We start from the raw sequence: 21,167 nt of genomic DNA, 5'->3' as shown, positions 1-21,167 counted from the left end.
CCTCCTCCGACTCCCCCACCACTCTCCAACCAACCTCAACCACGACATACAACCCACTTAAACACAATACAGTTTTAAACCATACTGCATACTCTTGTATATGTACTTAGAAATATGAATGGGGTTCCCGGGGTTTAATCACTCCCTGCCCCACCCCAAATACTCCGACTCCCCCACCCCTCTCCAACCACCAAGATATACAGTACTGTTAAGACCAAACTTGACAGTAAGTGAACTTCTTGTTCACTATCAGTTCACCATCAGTGCACTTCGTAGTGCACTAAGGTAAGACAAGGGTAAGACCAGGGAAATACTAAATGCAGACAAGGGGCTGACCAGATAAGGCTTCTTCAGTCTATCATAAAAGCTATCTTTACAGTGAAACTTTGAATGATGAGTGTAGTTTTAACAGACGTTTTAATGTTAATTAATTCATAGAGAATAATTATAATCCATTTGGACCTTTCATGTAAATAATATAGATTTATGAAATTAAATAACTGATGTTGTTTTATTAAAAAAATGGCAAACAAAGATATTTAAATGTTTTTTGTTTTCTTTTGAAATATGCATTGCATTATTTCGATATAAATTGATAGATATAATGATAAAATTTTGGTTCTGGGTTAATGGGTTTCATCTTCAAACACTTATTGAACATAACAATGAAAGGAATTCACGAGCCTTTATTTAAAGTAAAACAATAAGTTTCACAAGGTGATAATTACAAGTTGTTCGTTATTTGAAATAGTAAATCATCAAAGTTCACGCCTTATTGTTCCAAGCTCAAACTGTGAAATTGTTGTGCCATTGTTGATTCATTCAAAGATTATAGAAACAAAGATTTTCTTCCATCTATTCTGAAACTTTAAATTTTATGTTTATTTTTGTTTAACAAATGTATTATGACTTAAGGTGACAACCTGACAGTAATCATTATCAAATAAGTACAACATTAATTATTATAGAATATTTAATACAGTGTACCCAGATTTATTAATTGCATTTCTGATTTGAAACACATAATAGATAAACACATATTTTAAATGTTTTGTATAATTGGTTCTGCTGCTTCATTAACAAAAGAAATACTATCCATTGAAGGCTAATTTAAGCCTTCTTTAAGTGCCCCCCTCCCCATAGTACACAATTCTGTGTATTGATCTTTATCTTTATTGCCTCCTGCTGTCTGTCAAATCTCAGATCTGTCATTGTTTGACTAATCGTTTATTTTTTTAAATCATATTAAAGGCATTATTACGATGCTTTAGAGTAAGAATAAAGTAATGTTAGATATTATTTATAATATCCAATTAATATCATTTATATTATACAACATAAATGGAATGAAACCCTTTTAACTTTATTTGTTTATTATTTACTTCCCATCAGTCAAATTAATACATTGGCTATGCATACATTGTTTATGCAAGAATTGTTTGTGTATTAGAGACAATGCTATTTTCTTCTCTAAATGGTGTCACCTCTAAATGGCACCGAGCCAATAAAAAATACACAGGAAATTGGCCCTGCAATGACACTAGTGCAATAAACAAGGGATACAAGCAAAGAATCATCATGACAATCATTCCTAAAACTAGGCCTTTGAAGGAAACTCAATATATTTTTATGAATTTTGTTTTAGAGAAAAGATATAAACAAATATCTGTTGATAAAAGATATGAAATAGGCTATATTTTGTGTTGCAACTGCATTATAAAACAAAAGTACTATTTCTTTAGGACACTTTTCATCATTTCTTAATCAAATTGTATAGATTTTTTTATTTACCATGCATATCATGTATTTTTACATCAAATAGCAAGTTTAATAGGAACTCATTCATTGTAATGCCTGCTTAATGGTTGGATGCATAGGATAATTTCCTCTTTTTGCCATTTTTAATGTTATCACAGCAGGGTTCCTGATACTTCCTGTGTTTATTTTATTTGTTCCGACCTATCGGGGCTAACACTGTTACAATCTCATAATCTCATCACAAAAGTATGAATAAGCATTTTATCATTTTGCTAAAATTCAATTAATTTTAATGCCTGGTTAGTCGGCCATTTGGTAGGATAATTTCCTTTTGTGCTATTTTTATAGACAAAGATAAATAGATACATTCAGTATCAAATGCTCAAACTAGGCTTTTAAAATGTTAATGTTTGAAAAGTAATGAAATAAATCGTGAATATAGTTACATAACATCTTTACAGGACAGTATCAGACAATTGCAATATCATTTAGATTAGTATTTATTAACTTTTTGATGAAGTTATAATGTAATGCATATGAAAAAGCCTGAGCTACTATTTTTAAATCATTTTAATTAAGGCGAAGTCTTTTTTTCAACATCTTTAAATCACAATTACTTTTTTTATCTTAAACATTGGTTTTGCATTCACAGTTTGAATATAAAAGTGCTGTTCTCTTATATAGGTAGGATTCAGAATTATTATTTTGTAATCACTAATTGACTTTAATTAAATGTCTGAATTACCAAAAAAATCATAATTGTTTGGATGTTATAATTGTAGCATAATTATATTTATATCACCTCTATCTTCAAATATTGGCTTACAAAGAAATTTATTGTATTTATTTAAGAAATATTTTATTCTCATTTCACCTACATAAGAATTTAAAAAAAATGTCAAATATAATCAGTAAATGACGGGTAGAAACCCCTTGTCTTTAGTTACTGGCCCATTAAATGATTAACATCATAAAGTCATCAGTAAACTCTAACTGCTTGAGGAAATCATCTTATCAGTAAAATTAAATCAATATAGTAAGGCCAATCTGAGTGGACCAGTAAAATCAATACTGGCTTATCTAATAGACTATAGACTACATTAGTTTATCCATAGTGCACAAATTGTTCACTACGAGTGCACTCCTAGTGAACAAGAGTGTAAAGTTCGGCCTTAACAGTACTGTACAGCATACAACCCACTAAAACACAATGCAGTTTTGAAGGAACGGCGTAAGAACCTCCTCGCATACTCTTCTTTTGTACGAACTTTTAAAAATGAAAGGGGGTCCCGGGTTTTAGTCACCACGACCCCCATCCCCACCCTCCCCAGGCTTCCCCACCCCTCTCCAACCTCCAACAATTACGGCATACAACATTCGAACACAATAAAGTAGTAAATCCGGGCGTATTAAAGAAAACGCTATATACCTCAGAGAATGGAAAGGATTTTCGGTATTTACGGGGATTTTCGGGTTTTCGGTAATTCCACCGACCGAAAATAATACATACATACAATATAGATTGTATCTTCTCAAAGGGGAAGTAACCGCTGCACATATTTCATAACTGTTGAATGTGTCGTATAAAAAATATAAACACATGTTTTGATTAACAGTGAATATATTTAGTACTTCGAAAGACGACAGCATGTGTGAAATGTAATTTAGGTAGGAAAAATAAATCATTACTGTTCTTAGAGGTCGTACAATACATTTTTTCATGATTATGAATGTAATTTGTTCATTGTCATATAATTTCGCGATACTCATTTTCTGGTTCTTGATCAGGGACAGTGGTCTCAACGACTTTACCCTGGTTTTGTTATAAATCCCTCATATCCAAACAGACATCCGCTTATTTAGCAGGATTAATAATCACCAGCTGTTAGAACCCTACATAATGAATAACACACAACTAGCTACAATAATGAGCTATCAGGGATACTTTTTTTATTATTTTGACATTTCTTATGTATCCCTGTCACGAGTCTGCCATATTAAAAAAATCGTCAAAAGACTCGTTGACGGCCATTTAGGTGGACTAAACACACAACCTGGTGCTTTTAATTGCAGTTGTATTGCTCAATACAAAATTCCTACATATAACTCTGCAATTTCACAATAGGCTACATTGAATTGATGTTCCTTTCCTCCGATTTACCTGTTATTCTGTTGATTACGAAAACATACAATTACCTCTGCTCTTATAACAAAGACTCATGAAATACAAACAGAGCTACATTGTACTCGTGCAAGCTACATTGTATTCCTAAAGGCATTTTAGCGCTTTTGCAGCTATATTTCAGTATCAATTAACTTATTTTCAAAAATGCTTAACAAACACTCCATATTCCAGCGACCTTATTATAAAGTGAGGAGGATAAAATTGTTTACCCTCTGGCGAAAGGCATTTTGCAAGCACAGCACAATTTACAATCCTTTTGTACCTGCATACGCAATAGCAGCAGATGAACACAGTGATATGCATACCACCAAGTTGGCTAGCGCAGCATATATTTCTGCAGTTTAACATGATGACAATATCTCTCCCACAAAGGCATTGTGTGTTTTGCGAAATATATGTATAGATAGTGTACCTACCTACATGTATGCTGTAAAAGGCAGACCCTACCCTTTTAAATAGTGAGTTTCAAAACAAAACTTAATTTAAAAAGAAAAATTAATGTTTGAATATGTATTTAAAACCTTTAAAGCTGTAATTGTTTAAAGCTGTATAACTTTGTTACAGTTTTTTAAAGATGACAATAACATTCGTACATTTGTACATAAAACCTAATAAAATAAAAGGCCTACCTTCATGTACTTTGAAAAGGATGTAACCCTAACCAAACCATTTCATTCTTTTTCTTTGGCCTTAACAAACTATTCTGTTTTTAGATAAAAGACAACAATGGACAAGAGAGATGACTTTAACCCATTTTATGGGATAGAAGAAGTTCAGTTCCGATTTTACACAACAAAGGATGTCAGGGCGTTGAGTGTGAAGGAAATAACAAATGTGGAGACCTTCGACACCCTGAACCATCCAACAGTTGGAGGACTGTATGATCAGGCACTGGGTAAGCACTGCAGCAGGTTTACATTTGTACTTCAGAGTTTTCTTTCAAGTTATTTGGAACTGATTTTCGGCATCTTTTCCCCCTGTTCTGACTGAAATTGGACCAAAAATTGACTTGTAGGCATTTTTCATCTGCAATAAGCTTTCAGAAGTTAGAATCCAGTTGTATGAATTTGTTATCTTAATTATATGTGGCAAACCAATACATAGTTGATATAAATTATGAATAAGCATTACTGTATGCATTAAAAAAAAAATACTGAAAAATTTCCCTTTGGAAGGGGCCCAAACCTATTCTCCTACAGTGGAAAACTTTTCAACATTTGAAGTTGATTGATGGCATTTTTGTATCAATTTGATTGAACAAATTCTGATCTGTTTATTTTAAATTTGTTTACAAATGTTATTAAAACTGTGTCATTTTTAAATACTGTATCAGAATAATCCTTGCATAAAGTGATTGGTGTGATACAAAACTTATTTAAGAATCACTCCCTATCAAATAGTTTATTTCAAATGAAAAAAAAAGTATACAAGTCATATGTATTAAGTACTTTTTCTGTTTGGCCAAAAGTGTACATAAGAAACTCAGGTATTCGTTCTGATACAAGTGTTGCGAATAATGCAAAATGCACTTATAATCATTGTCAGTAAATAGGGATGAAATTTATCAAGTCTTAATAAAAATGTTATTCTGAATCAACCCCAAGTTATGTTAAACATTGAATGTTTCAGGCCCATCCGATGAGCATGATGTGTGTTTTACATGTAACCAGCCATCCTTGCATTGCCCTGGCCATATGGGCCATATGGAACTGGCCATGCCCGTCTTCAACCCTCTCCTCTTTATGACCATGCTACAGGTATGTATGGCGCCTACCAACCTAAATTAGTTTTGCCCAAGCCATATTGACCACATGGAGCTGACCATGCCTGTCTTCAACCCTCTCCTCTTTATGACCATGCTACAGGTATGTATTGCGCCTACCAACCTTACTTAGTTCTGCCTCGGCCATATGGGCCACATGGAGCTGGCCATGCCTGTCTTCAACCCTCTCCTCTTTATGACCATGCTACAGGTATGTATTGCGCCTACAAACCTTACTTAGTTTTGCCCCTAGCATATGGGCCACATGGAGCTTCAACCCTCTTCTCTTTATGACCATGCTACAGGTATGTATTGCGAGAACCAACATTACTTAGTTCTACCCCGGCCATATGGGCCACATGGAGCTGGCCATGCCCGTCTTCAACCCTCTCCTCTTTATGACCATGCTACAGGTATGTATGGCGAGAACCAACATTACTTAGTTCTACCCCGGCCATATGGGCCACATGGAGCTGGCCATGCCTGTCTTCAACCCTCTCCTCTTTATGACCATGCTACAGGTATGTATGGTGCCAACCAACCTTACTTAGTTCTACCCCGGCCATATGGGCCACATGGAGCTGGCCATGCCTGTCTTAAACCCTCTCCTCTTTATGACCATGCTACAGGTATGTATGGCGCCTACCAACCTTACTTAGTTCTACCCCGGCCATATGGGCCACATGGAGCTGGCCATGCCTGTCTTCAACCCTCTCCTCTTTATGACCATGCTACAGGTATGTATGGTGCCAACCAACCTTGCTTAGTTCTACCCCGGCCATATGGGCCACATGGAACTGGCCATGCCTGTCTTCAACCCTCTCCTCTTTATGACCATGCTACAGGTATGTATTGCGCCTACCAACCTTACTTAGTTCTACCCCGGCCATATGGGCCACATGGAACTGGCCATGCCTGTCTTCAACCCTCTCCTCTTTATGACCATGCTACAGGTATGTATGGCGAGAACCAACATTACTTAGTTCTACCCCGGCCATATGGGCCACATGGAGCTGGCCATGCCTGTCTTCAACCCTCTCCTCTTTATGACCATGCTACAGGTATGTATGGCGAGAACCAACATTACTTAGTTCTACCCCGGCCATATGGGCCACATGGAGCTGGCCATGCCTGTCTTCAACCCTCTCCTCTTTATGACCATGCTACAGGTATGTATGGCGAGAACCAACATTACTTAGTTCTACCCTGGCCATATGGGCCACATGGAGCTGGCCATGCCCGTCTTCAACCCTCTCCTCTTTATGACCATGCTACAGGTATGTATGGGGGCCTACCAGCCTTACTTAGTTCTGCCCCGGCCATATGGAGCTGGCCTTGCCTGTCTTCAACCTTCTCCTCTTTATGACCATGCTACAGGTATGTATGGGGGCCTACCAGCCTTACTTAGTTCTGCCCCGGCCATATGGAGCTGGCCTTGCCTGTCTTCAACCCTCTCCTCTTTATCACCATGCTAAGGTGTGTATTGGCGCGTACCAACATTACTTACTTAGAGCCAACTTCTCGAGGCTGGGCTTGTTGCCGAGGCCGCCATGTTGTCATATAGATTCAGTGAGGAGGATCGGAGTGAAGATCGTAGCCAGCATAAACAGCTAATTGAGGAAACTGCTAAACAATGCCTGCAAGGTTGGAAGTTTTTATAGATCTATTCGCTCTTTGGTAAAAATCAAAATCAAGAGTTATAGCATATTATTTAGTTAAAGCACATTGCAGGAAAACTTCTTTTCTAAACATTTCAGAAAAGCAAGTAAAATGCAATTTCTATTTGTGTGCCTTTTGGAAGGAAAAGATTCAAGGATTGGCCAAGCCTTTATGTTTAATCATATTTTATTGCTCTTTTGTAAACAGAATTATTTTGCATACAATTTACGCGTACTCTTACAATCAACTAAAAGAAAAAGAACAAAGCCTTTATGTCCGGGTTGACATCCTAATTTGAAAACTATTTTAGAAGTTAACCCAGCAATATAAACTTGGTACAAAAGTTCACAATGAGTAAACATATGGATATCAAGTCTATTTACTCTGTCTGAAAAAATTGTTGAGTTATGCCCCTTAATTGTTTGAGAAAAAAATAGCCAAGATTGGCACCTGCATGTCACAGAGTTATTTAATTGGTACCAGTATTAATTGCAATTTAATGCTTACTGGTATGAATGGTAATCACTATTAATAGCAATGTAGTGGTAACTGTAATTAATTGCAATTCTATTATAATGGCTATTGATTGCAATTCAATTGTTTTCCTGTATTTATGAACATTTAATGGTAATTGCTATTAATGGTTATTATATGATCATTATTTATTGTAATGTAACTAATGTTAATGGCAATTTTTCAGGAAAGTCACCAGAACAGGACAAAAACAGTCACAGTTACAAGAATGTCGAGGCTGTCAGACAGAGCATTTCCAGCATCTTCACCAAAGTTCAGATGCGCAAAAACAAGAAGTGTGCTCACTGCCTCGCCAAGAGAAAAACACTGAGACATGAGGATCGCTCCAAAATCTTCCTGGTCGGAACCCTTGCTGATGCTCCTAAGGAAAAGTATGATTGATAATCATTTTCTATGGATTTTTTCTTGGATTATTTTTCATGTTATGAATGATACAAATTTAATTTGATAAAATTTGTGTTACATGCTGACTGTTTTTCCTTGGCGTGTTACATTGAAGTATTTTAAATTATTTAATGCTTTGATATTCTGCAGACAAACATTATTGACACCCTTTTAATCTGCTTTATTTAATCTACCATAATGTAGATACATTACATGGATGCTCTTCATGGCTGTAAATAAAATAAAGGAAATAAAATTTATAAACTCATATATTGTCTTACTAGGGGAAAAACAAAGGTCACGAACAACCAGACTGGTGATGATCCTGAAGATGATGGCGATGACGAGGAAGAGGGGGATAACTCGGACACAGAATAGCCTGCCAGGAAAAGGAGTAGACCAGGTTGAATATATTGTACCAGTTCAGGCTCCTGTTTCTCAAAAAAATTCTCAAGTTCTTGCTCAACTGTTTACACTTTTTAAATTGTGTATGTTTGGTAAATGGAAAGGTAATAACTTCTGATTCTTTTATATTTTGATAATATAACTTTGTATTTCATATACTTTTAAACATATTTCCTTAACATTGTCATTAGATATGCAAAGGAAAGTTAAGTACTAATAAAAATATTGAGTAATTACTCAAGAACATTTTTTTCTCTAGAACATAATTATCTTTTTGTTTTTGTTTACAAAAATCCAGAATAAAATCTATGAGAGAATATCATTTTGTCAGAGTAAAAACATACACAATTTTTAGAATTTTTAGCCATGCTTTGAGTAAGGTTTTGAGGAATCACTTCAGAATATTTGAGAAACTGGGACAAGATGAATTGTTAGAACTTCAGTTTTCAACCTAAAGCCTTAATTTTTATATATCGTAGTCATCGAAATTAGATGGATGAATAAGACTTAAACTTGGGCATAAATTAGTTTTACAAGCCTTGATTTATAAAATCAAGATTTTCAGCAATCTTTGAAAGCATTTTACCAGTGAAGAACTTGTTGGCCTGTGTACATTTCAACCACTGCTTAGGTAGAACACCATGAACATATTTAAGCCTGCATCTATAAATATCATAGAATTGTTGTACTTCCATTAAGACAGTTTTTCTTGGATCTCACCATAAGGGTAGTGTGAATTTAAATCTAGGCTGCTTTATTTTATTGAATTCTTTCCATTTCACTATAAAAAAGGCTATAAAATTGTTGATGATATTGTTGCAAATATGCTTTCGAACCATATCACTCTAAGGTTCAGGTTTTTGTTCAGGTATTTTTGAGGTAAAAAGTCTTGGTACTTGGTATTTTGATAGCCTTTCTTGTAAAAAATCTTTCATCATAACACACAAAAAAACATTTAAGATATTCAACTTAACTTGGTATGCACCTTGCCATAGACTGTACACACATGCAAGGGAAATAACTCTTGCTTCATTAATTGTCAAGTTATGCCCCTTTCGATAGCAATAATGTTCAGTCTGTGATCATGTTGATATAATTTTACAACCGTTTACCTTTAACTGAAAGATTGCGAAGGAATAATGGGACCATCTTTTCGATGAAAGTTTTGTTTAAACTTATTTATTTTTGCAACAATTTGGTAAACAAGTAATTGCATCTTTTATTTATTACTCTTGTTGGCACGATGTTGTATGAGAATGTGGTCTTGTGTTGTTGGGGAAACCAGAGTATCCGCAGTTTCTAAAACAGTTTTATGTGGTATACATGGAAGTACTTGTGAATGTACATGTTTTCTTGAGACTTCTGGTTACTTCCTCAATACTTTGGCTGGTAATAATTAGGCCAGGGATGTGCAATAATATCAATAAATTACAATATATGTAATCATTATGTTAGATTAAAGCTGCACTTTCACAGATATACCGTTTTTACAACTTTTTTATTTTTTGTCTTGAAAAGAGCAAATTTTTGCGTAAATATCTACAAACCAATGATAAAAGATTACAGGCAAAAGATCAGATGGCGGATTTACTTCGGTTTAAAAAAAAATGCATAAAACATCAATTTATTGGACTTTAATATAAAAATCTGCTCGTTCTAAGACATAAAAAATAAAAAAAAAAGGTCAAAACGTTCAACCTGTGAGATAGAGTGCAGCTTTAAAACATGAAAACTAAATTAATTACCATGCATTATCTATCTATATTTAAATGAAATTTTATCGGGATCATATAACGATAATGCTTAAAAATATCACGATATGTCGCAATACGTATTTGACTACAATATCCATTCTTCGTAACAATGTCTCATAGAATTATAATCTATCTTTTTAGATGTGATAAAACCTAAACAGAAGGGAAGCAGCGTGTCGAACATAAGTATGATCACTCCATAGAAGTTACGGGACCATTTCCGCAAGGTGTAGTCAGCTGACGGAGTGATTCTACAGGAGGTCTACCCCGTACTGAAACACTCCGGCCCGGAGTTTCCGACGGACATCTTTCTGGAGGCAATACCTGTGCCACCTACCAGTCAGTACCTCTGTTGGATGCAGCTTTGTTGTAGTTTTTTCAGGACATGTAGCTTTTTTCTTTGGAAGAATTGTTAGAAATGTGTTAGCATTTTTTTGGTACGATATAATTAATGTTCTTGGACAGATTTAATAACTTAAAGATCAGTGTAAGCCTAAATTGGGACAAATTGTCAACTACGCTCATACAGACAAACATCACAACTAATATAATGGCCAGTGTTGGTTTTTTTTGTTTTTTTGTTTTTTTTTTGGGGGGGGGGGGTCTTTTTGTGTCCGAAATTTAGTCCCCTTCTCCTGAAAAAAGTAAACAAAACAAATAAATAAAGGAGCAATGAGCTCTTAATATTGAGCAATTGTAGCAATATAGTGCCATTCATGAATATTACCATAGGGTTGTTGAATTCAAGGTTTGAAAAAAAGTTGAACTTTATATGAATCATGTTAGTATTATTTCCCTTTTTGCCAAAAGGAAGCTATATTTCCGCTATCAAAGAGCCAACCCCCCCCCCCCCGCCTTCCCCCCCCCCCCCCACCCACACACGCAACTCCCTTAAAGTGGGAAAAAACACTGAATGCTTCCAGCGAACACCGGGAATTAAGAAGCTTGTTTCAAAATATCATAACTTTAAAATTCAAATAAGCCTAGTGGAATATGTTTTGAAATCTCTTTGTTTCAAATTATATTTCAGTATGACCAATAACAGTTATTATACCCCCACAAACGAAGTTTGAGGGGATATATAGGAGTGAGCTTGTCGGTCGGTCGGTCTGTCTGTCGGTCGGTCGGTCTGTCGGTTTTCATGGTTTCCGGACAATAACTCATGAAAGGCTAGACAGATTTGAAAAATTTTTGGTATACAGGTGTAACATCAGAAGATACAGGTCAAGTTCGATATTGGGGCTGGTGGGGCAAAGGTCAAGGTCACTGTTACTATAAATAGAAAAACGGTTTCCGGACGATAACTCATGAAAGGCTAGACAGATTTGAACAATTTTTGGTACACAGGTGTAACATCAGAAGATACATGTCAAGTTCGATATTGGGGCTGGTGGGGCCAAGGTCAAGGTCACTGTTACTAAAAATAGAAAAAACGGTTTCCGGACGATAACTCATGAAAGGCTAGACAGATTTGAACAATTTTTGGTACACAGGTGTAACATCAGAAGATACAGGTCAAGTTCGATATTGGGGCTGGTGGGGCCAAGGTCAAGGTAACTGTTACTAAAAATAGAAAAACGGTTTCCGGACGATAACTCATGAAAGGCTAGACAGATTTGAACAATTTTTGGTACACAGGTGTAACATCAGAAGATACAGGTCAAGTTTGATATTGGGGCTGGTGGGGCCAAAGTCAAGGTCACTGTTACTATAAATAGAAAAACGGTTAAACCTTGGAGTTATGGCCTCTTTTCAAAGGAATGGTTTGCCATTCCTGTGTCCAGGCGGCATTTGGGGGTATTCGTCACTCCTGTGACAGCTCTAGTTTTTTTTAATTACACAACAATACAATCCTTTATAAGATGGTCCCCACATTCCTTGATGTTGTCTGTTACTTAAGATTGGCTTTGCAATCTTCCACACAGATCTCAGAGATGCATGATCAGAAGTACGAGCACTCGCAGACATCGAACCTGCTGGCGATCCTGAAAGATAACTCCCTCGTGCGTGACATTCTCTGGGAAATTCAGAAATCCGCAGACACGCAGGTTGGCCCCGGCAGCTTCTCGGTGAGTACTCTAGCTAGTCTGTTGTCTCAAAGAAAAGTGGAGGTATTGTTGTAGTATTGTTATCGTTTTTGTCATGCAGAATTTGATTTCGGCAATTTTTAAAGGCCAATGTTGTATTTCCAATGTCAAAGTATGTTTTTTTCCCAGATGTTGAATTAAATCAAATTTCTAAAAACAACCAAAAAGCTTTTTTTTTCAATTAAAGAAGTTCTTTAAAAGAAAATAGTTTTTTTGCTGTTTTTTTGCACATTCAAACTAGCTAAATAATACAAATAAAACAATTTATTTTTTTATTAATAATATTACTACTTGGATTCTCAAGTTTGAGAACGAGATAATATAAAATGATCATATGGTTATTGATATAAAAGACCACAGAATCTTCCAGATTATTAGAAGTTATTTTCAAGATATATATCCATTAGCACACACATTTCTGATGACAGTGTGCATATGAATAGCAAGCCCCGTAACTTGTTTTGACATTGTCTTATGGTAGTAAGCTAATAATATTTATTATTTTTGTGTTTCTTATCCAGCATGAACTGAACTTTATTCCAGCATTCACGCTGTATGGATTAAAATAATGTGTATAATTTCTATTTTTCTTTTCCAACGTGAACTAAATATTATTCCACGGAAGATGCTATTAAAATGAAAATTTTGAAATAATGTGTATTATTTCTGTGGATTTTTTTTTTCAGCGTAAACTGAACATTATTCCGGGGAAGACGCTTTATAAAAAGTTGAGTGCCGCTTTGGCTCGACTACAGATGATGATAAACCGGTTTCAAGACAGCGAGGCCGACAAGTCACTTACCCAGGACAGCAAAAAAAATATTGGCATTAAACAGGTACATGCAAGGGCTTTCATTTCTCTACCTTGTGAAAACGAAGACTGTGTCAAAATGTCTCTTATGTCTGAAAAGTAGTAACTATCATGGACTTGATGCTGATACTAAGCAGCATTGGAGTATTAAAGCTTAGTATCTTTTGACATTACCTCACAAATAAGCCTTATTATCTTTTTCTAGATTTTTGTGTGTGAGTAAACATTTAGTGGAAATATAGAATAGTTTCAATGTTTGTTATGTAATGTATTTTAATTGAAATATTTCATCTAATATGTCTAGATCTAACATAAGGCCCTAATTTCTGAAAAAATATATTAAGCATAACCCAAGTTATACTTAAGTATCTTATTTAATTTAGCAAAGTTACTGACTTAAAGCTGCACTCTCACAGATTGAACGTTTTGACACAAAAAAATAAAATTGTCTGAGAGTGAACCAATTTTTGCAAAAATCCATGGAAACCAGTTATTTAAGACTCCTGACAAAAAAAATAGATCACAGATTTTTATATTTTAGTTCAAAAATTGATGTTTTATGCATTTCTTAACCCATAACCATGGCTTTAATCAATTGTTGAGTTATGTTTTAAGCTTGACTTAAAAGAAAAGAGACAAGCTTTGGCATCTATTACAGGCGATCTTATTGATACATTATCCTAAGAGCAACCCACATTACTACAGTAGATATGTTAACTACTTTCCAAATTAAGTCGTCGGATACCTACAGGAGACCCATTAAGTTACTCTCAGATGAATGGATCGAGTGAGCGGAATGCGTCAGTTGTTGGTCACCGTCGATGATATGAATCCGTGCAAAAAAATAACTCTTGTGAGTGATTTGTGTCAACAGTTTTCCTAATCAAAGGAAACAACTATATTTAAACTACGATTCGCCGTTTTGAGTCTGAACATTAAAAAACTCATAAACTTTCTGTTTTGCGCGCCACCTCCCCCCCACTCTAAAATAATCCAAGTTTTTTTTTATTTCAACATATAACGGAGGGAAAAAGTAGTAAAATAGGCTCAAAATGCACACTTCGTAACACAAATAACTACAGTTTTAAAGGGGGGGCCCCCACATCTCCCTGCCAACATTTCAAACCATTCCACATCCGGTTAAGAGGGAGGGACGAATGTCAAAAGGTTGTGTCCCTAGGTTACGCCTCCTCTAAGGTCAATTTCTATATCAGACCCTGAAGTCTGAATACAATGCCTCATTGAAAACCCTCTGCAACGTTTGTAATCTCAGATTCAACTTCAGGAATGAGTTATTAAGTATGTTAAATACAACGCTATGGATGAAACTCGGAATGTTTATGTACATAAATTATGTAAATATAATTTTGACAAACAATTTTCATGTTTACAAATGTAATGTTAATGTTATACTAGATCTTCAGCGAATATATATTATATTGATACTTTCATACTTATTATCATCTATTCGTATTCATGAAATGTTTGATAGTAGAATTATTTTTTGAGCTATGCCATTATTTGTGTTTTGTTATTAATACTATTAAAGTATTATTATGTATTATTATAACTATATTTTATACATTCATGTGCAATAAACGGTTGTTAAAGCAATATTGCTTAAAATCTATGTAAATGTACATTTTTGTATTAATAAATTTATTCAATTTGTTTTGCCTTTTTTGCTTTGTTATAATGCTGCTGTTACAGCTGCTGCTGCTGATGATGATGATGATGTTGTTGTTGTGGATGATATGATAATGATGATGATGATGATGATGATGATGATGATACGATGATGATGAGGACTGTTAATAAAAGGGTCTAATTATGGAATAATGGTTGTGAAAAGGCCTATTCTATTTATACATTGGTCGGCATAGCACTTGGAGTGATGGAAAGCACAACAATGTTTATAAATGCGTCAGAATAGCAAAGTAGGTTGATGCAAAGCGCAACGCTGTGTATAAACCGGTCAGAATAGCACCAAGGATTGTACAAAACGCAACGCTGTTTTTAAATGAGACATTAAAACAATTAAGGCGATGGAACGCTACACTGTTCATAATTGCCTCTTAGCATAGGCTGAAGCGACATTCGTTTCCTTTGGTTTTGTAAAAAAATTACCAAATAAATGTTTTATAATAAAATTCGATGATTGGGAGAAAAACATATAAAAAAAAATAAACTTAGTTAAAACTCCACTTCAGAATTTCAATGTTATAACTATATGGAAACAACGAGTCCCAAAGAGACGTGGCAAATCCTAATCCAGGTGTTTTATTTAAATATCCTAATGAGATCATATTCATTTGCATAAATGTTTTTTGATCATACGAGTTAAATCAGTACTGATTAATTCAGCAGGCCAGCTATGAAATCCGTGGCTCGGCACTCTTACATCATGTCCTAAGGAGCGTTTCACGGCATATGTTTTACAGTACGACCATATATTATAACCCAGCCATACAATGCCTACATGGTGCTGATTAATTGCATTTGAATTAGTGACTTAATGAAAACCAAATCATGTTCGAATCTCACTTTGTACCTCGATATCATTAACAAGAAACAATTTCATCGTCATCGAAAACACCTTTTCAGATTATTACCAATGTGTCCATCGGTAAAGATATTATACACGAACTACCTTTGTGTATGAGCAAACCACACCCTATGTGACGTAGAGCCTGAAGTAAGCCTACACGTCTTCGTACTATTATTGTTATGTGGTGTCTCTTTTGACTATAATTGTAAATACAGTATACTACTATTACTACTAGTCTACTTAAATTATTGCTGGTAAAAAATTACTAAACCTTCTACACCACGACCACATGCGTATTTCAACTGTGTGACCAGATACGATCACGCTGTACGTGCAATTTCAATACTTTATGGATAAGCCGAACTTTTCTTTATCAACGCGTCATTCAAATATTAATTACATAAATATAAGATATTTTGGCTCGTTTGTAGAAAAGTTTCAATATATAGTAATTGCCTTAACGTCGTTGTCTACAGTGTCGTTGTCGTCGGCGTTATCACTGTGCAAAAGGCTCCGTTTTTGTTTCAAACGAGTTTCGTTCTCCTGAGTTAACCTGAGTTAGTGGATTATGAAATATTGTGATACGTGTGTTTTTCTGGATGTGAAAACTAAACACTCCCGTTTTCTTTATACCTTCACGCATGCGATATGTGCGCAGGAATTCAAAATGGACACAAAACAAAGCAGTTCGCTACGGACCGATAGCTGTGTCTTAATTCAGCGTTGTTATGGTCAGTACTCTTTTCTGCGTTGAACACTCGGTGACCAACACGTCTTGTAATTAGTGTAGGCTTTCGTTAAACCGATTTCATTTATTTTAAATGACATGTACTTGATGGCTCAGTTTTCAAGACATCTTCCCATTATTTTCATTCGGTACTGGTAGCCAGTATTTCAGTAAAATTATAATAAATAAAGCATTAATAGTGTGTTAAATCGCAGATAGACTCAACAGACATGAGTCACGTGACTTTTACCATCGTAGTTATATGGATAACTTTTCTTTCCAAATTCGCTGCACAGTGGTTTGCATACGACAAGCCTATTACGTGATATATAAATTAAAACTTTGGGAAATTTTCTCCGGTAAGATACCTCGATGATCATATATTAAAAACTCCTACGATCGAATTCAAATTAAAGACATTCACAAAACGTTTCATAACGACTCCTAGTAGCTATCGAACTCCTACTTTGGCGAGATTAACAACAGTCCATGGGGCGTGTCATCAGTGATTCTAGCACAAAAATCGTGCTTAGGTCAAGTTAACATAAATGCAGTAAGGCTTTGTATTTATTGAATACAAAACCTACCTTAAGCTATGGATAGGCAGAAATGATATGGAAACTAAATCAATGTTTACGTGCTTATATGCAAGTTAAATTACAAAACGACCGGAATCAATGTTTTTAATCACGTAACATGAACGTAACAGATACGTCGTAACTACCATACGTCTTTTGCAGTAATTGCAGTATAATGACGACTTACCTTCTAATTTGAATACATCTTAAAAGTACAGAATGAACATGTTGCAAGAGAGTCTTCCATAAATGCCAATTGCTAAGTGTTTCCTCAATCCATCATTTGAAATCGTACGAGTTTGATCTGTTTTTTAAACGACAGCCGAAATACTTTATGAATTGCCTTAATGTATCTTTCACCGAGTTTTACAATCACACTATTTTAATATGTAGAGTATTCATGTTCGAAACTTAATTATGTGCAACAGACATGAAAAAGAGGTCGGTTAAAGTTCGTAAAGTAATTACATTATCATTAATGTGCTTGAAAATACGCTTAAAATCTTAAGAACCTGAATAACTAAGACTGACCATTTACAGTGACATTTGCTGTCTAGGTCAATCATGCCTAGCACAGTATTGGTTTCTCTTTAAAGAAAAGTTCCCTTTTTGTCTGGTACACGGTAAACATTTGCATACGAACGCACAAACTCCACGCAGTGTTACTTCCCTTGCAGTACAGTAATCACTGCCACCACAAGATTTTCATCCAAAATTGGATGAAAACTTTTAATGGCATTTTTTTTAATCATATATATTTATTCTTATATCCTTTCTTAAATAATTACTTTACGCCAGTTGATAGGCATAATATGTTTTATAAAAAAATAACAATTAAAAAAAACATTCGGAAATGTTCGGTCTTTTTTCAAATTGAAAGTAGGATTTACAAATTACAATATCAACATGGATGTGTTGTTAGCTATTCAGACATGTATCGAACGTTTTGAACCAGGATTGCAAGCAAAACCAAAACAAATCGAATGTTGGCGGCATGTTCTTGCAGAGGAAGACACAATCGTGCCAGTCGGATATGGCAAAAGTCTTTTGCAATCACGTGCCGTTTTATCTATCATCACGTGATATTTGTGAAGGCAGTGATTACTGTACTGCAAGGGAAGTAACACTGCGCGGAGTTTGACGAACGCACGACAGTACTTAAAATGTGTATACACTTAGAACTGCCCTTTCCATTACTCAATAGGTTCTTTATTCTGTTCTGACATCGTTGCCAAACTAAAGGCAAAAAAACATCTTTACATTAGCGAAGATGGTTGTGTTAAATATATTTAGAGTTAATGTTATCTCCAAATGCCTAATAAAAGGTTGATCATTGTGCCTTGTATGTGCTCAATTTTCATAACGCAAAGAGTGTAATACTTAAATTTAACAACGACAAATACACCTTTTGTTATGTAAAAACACTTTATACATATTCAAAGACGTGTCTGGATTTTGAGACAATCATTTTAGTATTTATCATTTACTATCATGTTCATTACTTCACGATTATCACATGATTTGAAAAATAAAACATTGCATTTCGAAAAAGTAATACAATCTGGTTTAAACATGCCTGCAGTTTAAGGCAAATATATAAAATCCTAGATTCTGAGAAGCATAAGCCCTTTTAATATATTATTTCAACATTCATGATAAACTACTTTTAAGGTTCGCACAAAAAAAACATACAAACTTATGATACATGTATATGAAAAATAAATAAATAGGCATTCCAAGTAACTGAGAGTACAGCTGTATCTATATCTAGATATCGACCAATCAACAGTCGGTTAAAAAAGTAAACACACTACAACAGCAAGACAGGTAACTCGCTAAACAGTGACGGCTATGCTCTAACACAGTGATCTCCCCTGTATCGGATATTCGAACGCGAGGAAAAACACTCTTTGCATTCGATCCACCTTGACTGATTTATTGTCTGTAACAGATTAATGAATATTGTTCTGTACTTGCTTTTAATGCTTGGTTATGAATTTGTGGATTAATATGCCAGTTAAAACGCTTTAAACCTTACCTGATAATATTTTGTCGAAATTCTTCCGATTAGAACAAAACAGAACAGAACAGAAAATTTATTGTTAACTTGAACATATACAGTTCATCGTTGTTACAATAACATAACACATGGCATGGCAATAGTTGATAAATGCGAGAGTGCTTTAATCATATATACATATATGAACTAACAATGATTTCAACGTGTTAAAAGTTAAGCATTATTATTCAAAGCAGTATATCGTAGCTTAAAAGCATGTTTGCAATACCAAGCTAGTTTTCGTAGACATGCAGCATTTTCCGAGTTTAATAATTGAATGAATTTAAACATGCTTGGTCTTGCATAGTAAAATTTAGTTATGTATTTTTTCCTAATGTCATTATATTTCGGACAAATCAAAACAAAGTGATATTCATCTTCGATATCATTATGAACATATAAAACACATTTACGTTGATTTCTTTCAATATTAACATATCTTCCAATTTCAACATTTAACATATGAGAGGACAATCTTAATCTAGCAATAATATTCCTAAGTCCATAGCTATACAATTTATCTATATACGATGACATATGTATAGTACATTTTAGTTCTCTGTATAACACTAGTGAGCTTAATGAGTTTATATCATTTTTCCAATGTCCAATAAACGAGTCGATTAACCTTCTTCTAAAACTAGGAATAAAATAGTCAATATTAATCGACTCTGGATATAACCATACTTCATTGAATCCTGCATTTTGTAATATAGTGCGTACATTAGAACACCAATTGTTTGAATTTGCGTTATTTTCCGCATCATATCGAAGGCTTTGCAATGTATTGTATAAAATGCAATTGTCTCTTTTAAATTGATACAGTTTAAGAAAACGGTGTAGCTTTATTGACTGTTTGGCGTCTGCAATTTCCATCTTTGTCTCAATAAGCTCTAAAACTTTTTCCACGCAGTCTGCGTTAATCTCCCTGTTATTCGGGTCTGTGTTCTCCGGAATCCCGAAAATCAGTAGGTTGTCCCGCATGCTTCTCCCTTTCAGATCAATGACTTCTTTTTTGATATCTGCATCCGCTCTCTTGTGCGTTGCTTCTAGTGAGTCTATTTTTTACTTCAAAGCTACTAGTTCTTTTTGTTTTTCCCTTATTTCATCTAATGTCTTAGAGTCATAGTTTCGGCTTTCTTCTATATCTTTAATTTTCGTTTCAAGGCCGCTGACCCTTTGATCAATTTTGTCTAGTCGTGTTGTGATTTTGTTCACCGTTATTTGGATAGTGTCCAACTGGGTCAATTTACTGTCAATACTAGATACAAAGTGTTATATATTTGAATGTACAAAATGCTGTTCTTATTTGATTAGAAGACAACAAGCCTTGCCAAAGGTGGAATAAAATCCGTAACACCTCGATGTTCTTATATGGTATTGTGAATTGCCTTGATGAAGGCAAGCATGCATAAAGCGAAATAGGTGGGCAAATGACTTAAACAATCTAGAGTGATTACATATGTTTGATTTAGTTTAAACGTTATATATTACAACGATTTTGAAGAAAGCTATGATAGCTTATACTAAGTCACTCTCGTTGGCACGATGTTACGCGAGAGTGTGGTCTTGTGTTGTGGGGGAACCGGAGTACCCGGAGAAAACCCACTTGTCCGGCTTGGTGACCACAAACCAAACTCACATGCCGGGAATTGAACCCTGGTCGCCTTGGTAAGAAGCGATTGCGCTAACCACTGCGCTAACCGGACAACATATGTTTGATTTTATAAAAACAGCTTTACATAGATATCTACGAGTCCTATATAAAGGTGGGTTATTCTGAAAGTTGCTATATTTTATAATTTAAAAATGAAAAACATCGTATGGATTCCTTTAATTAAAACAAGAAATGCCAGAATGCGGCAAAACCAGGTTTTCCATGATTGACAAACAAACATCAGCATGTGTTGTGAAGA

At 34.9% G+C, this 21,167-nt stretch overlaps 2 protein-coding genes across 2 annotated transcripts in view; both read left to right on the top strand.

Moving 5' to 3' along the window:
* Positions 1–6,947: 6,947 nt before the first annotated feature.
* The window catches only part of LOC128238495 (DNA-directed RNA polymerase I subunit RPA1-like), an 83,964-nt gene continuing 69,744 nt past the window's right edge, over positions 6,948–21,167 (top strand). Inside the window, exon 1 of the mRNA XM_052954472.1 lies at positions 6,948–6,982. Coding sequence (XP_052810432.1) covers positions 6,968–6,982 — 15 coding nt within the window. The 5' untranslated portion in view covers positions 6,948–6,967. The remainder of the gene's footprint in view (positions 6,983–21,167) is intronic.
* On the top strand, positions 12,275–15,010 carry LOC128238498 (uncharacterized). The gene is made up of 3 exons (XM_052954476.1): positions 12,275–12,510; positions 13,215–13,364; positions 14,074–15,010. The coding sequence occupies exons 1-3, from the start codon at positions 12,304–12,306 to the stop codon at positions 14,128–14,130; spliced, it is 414 nt and encodes a 137-aa protein (XP_052810436.1). The 5' UTR covers positions 12,275–12,303; the 3' UTR covers positions 14,131–15,010.

Source organism: Mya arenaria, chromosome 6 (genome assembly GCF_026914265.1).
Source record: "Mya arenaria isolate MELC-2E11 chromosome 6, ASM2691426v1".
In the NCBI taxonomy this organism is placed as follows: Eukaryota; Metazoa; Mollusca; class Bivalvia; order Myida; family Myidae; genus Mya; species Mya arenaria.
Note: the sequence above shows the minus strand (reverse complement) of the source record. Positions and strands in the feature narration are given on the sequence as shown.

What these genes read in the sequence shown, in the direction of transcription:
- LOC128238498 (XM_052954476.1), top strand. Translation starts at nt 12,304, where the DNA reads ATGGTCCCCACATTCCTTGATGTTGTCTGTTACTTAAGATTGGCTTTG. An exon ending in TTGGCCCCGGCAGCTTCTCG is followed by an intron (nt 12,511 to 13,214) that starts GTGAGTACTCTA and finishes TTTTTTTTTCAG; the next exon opens with CGTAAACTGAACATTATTCC. An exon ending in AAAATATTGGCATTAAACAG is followed by an intron (nt 13,365 to 14,073) that starts GTACATGCAAGG and finishes TTCCAAATTAAG; the next exon opens with TCGTCGGATACCTACAGGAG.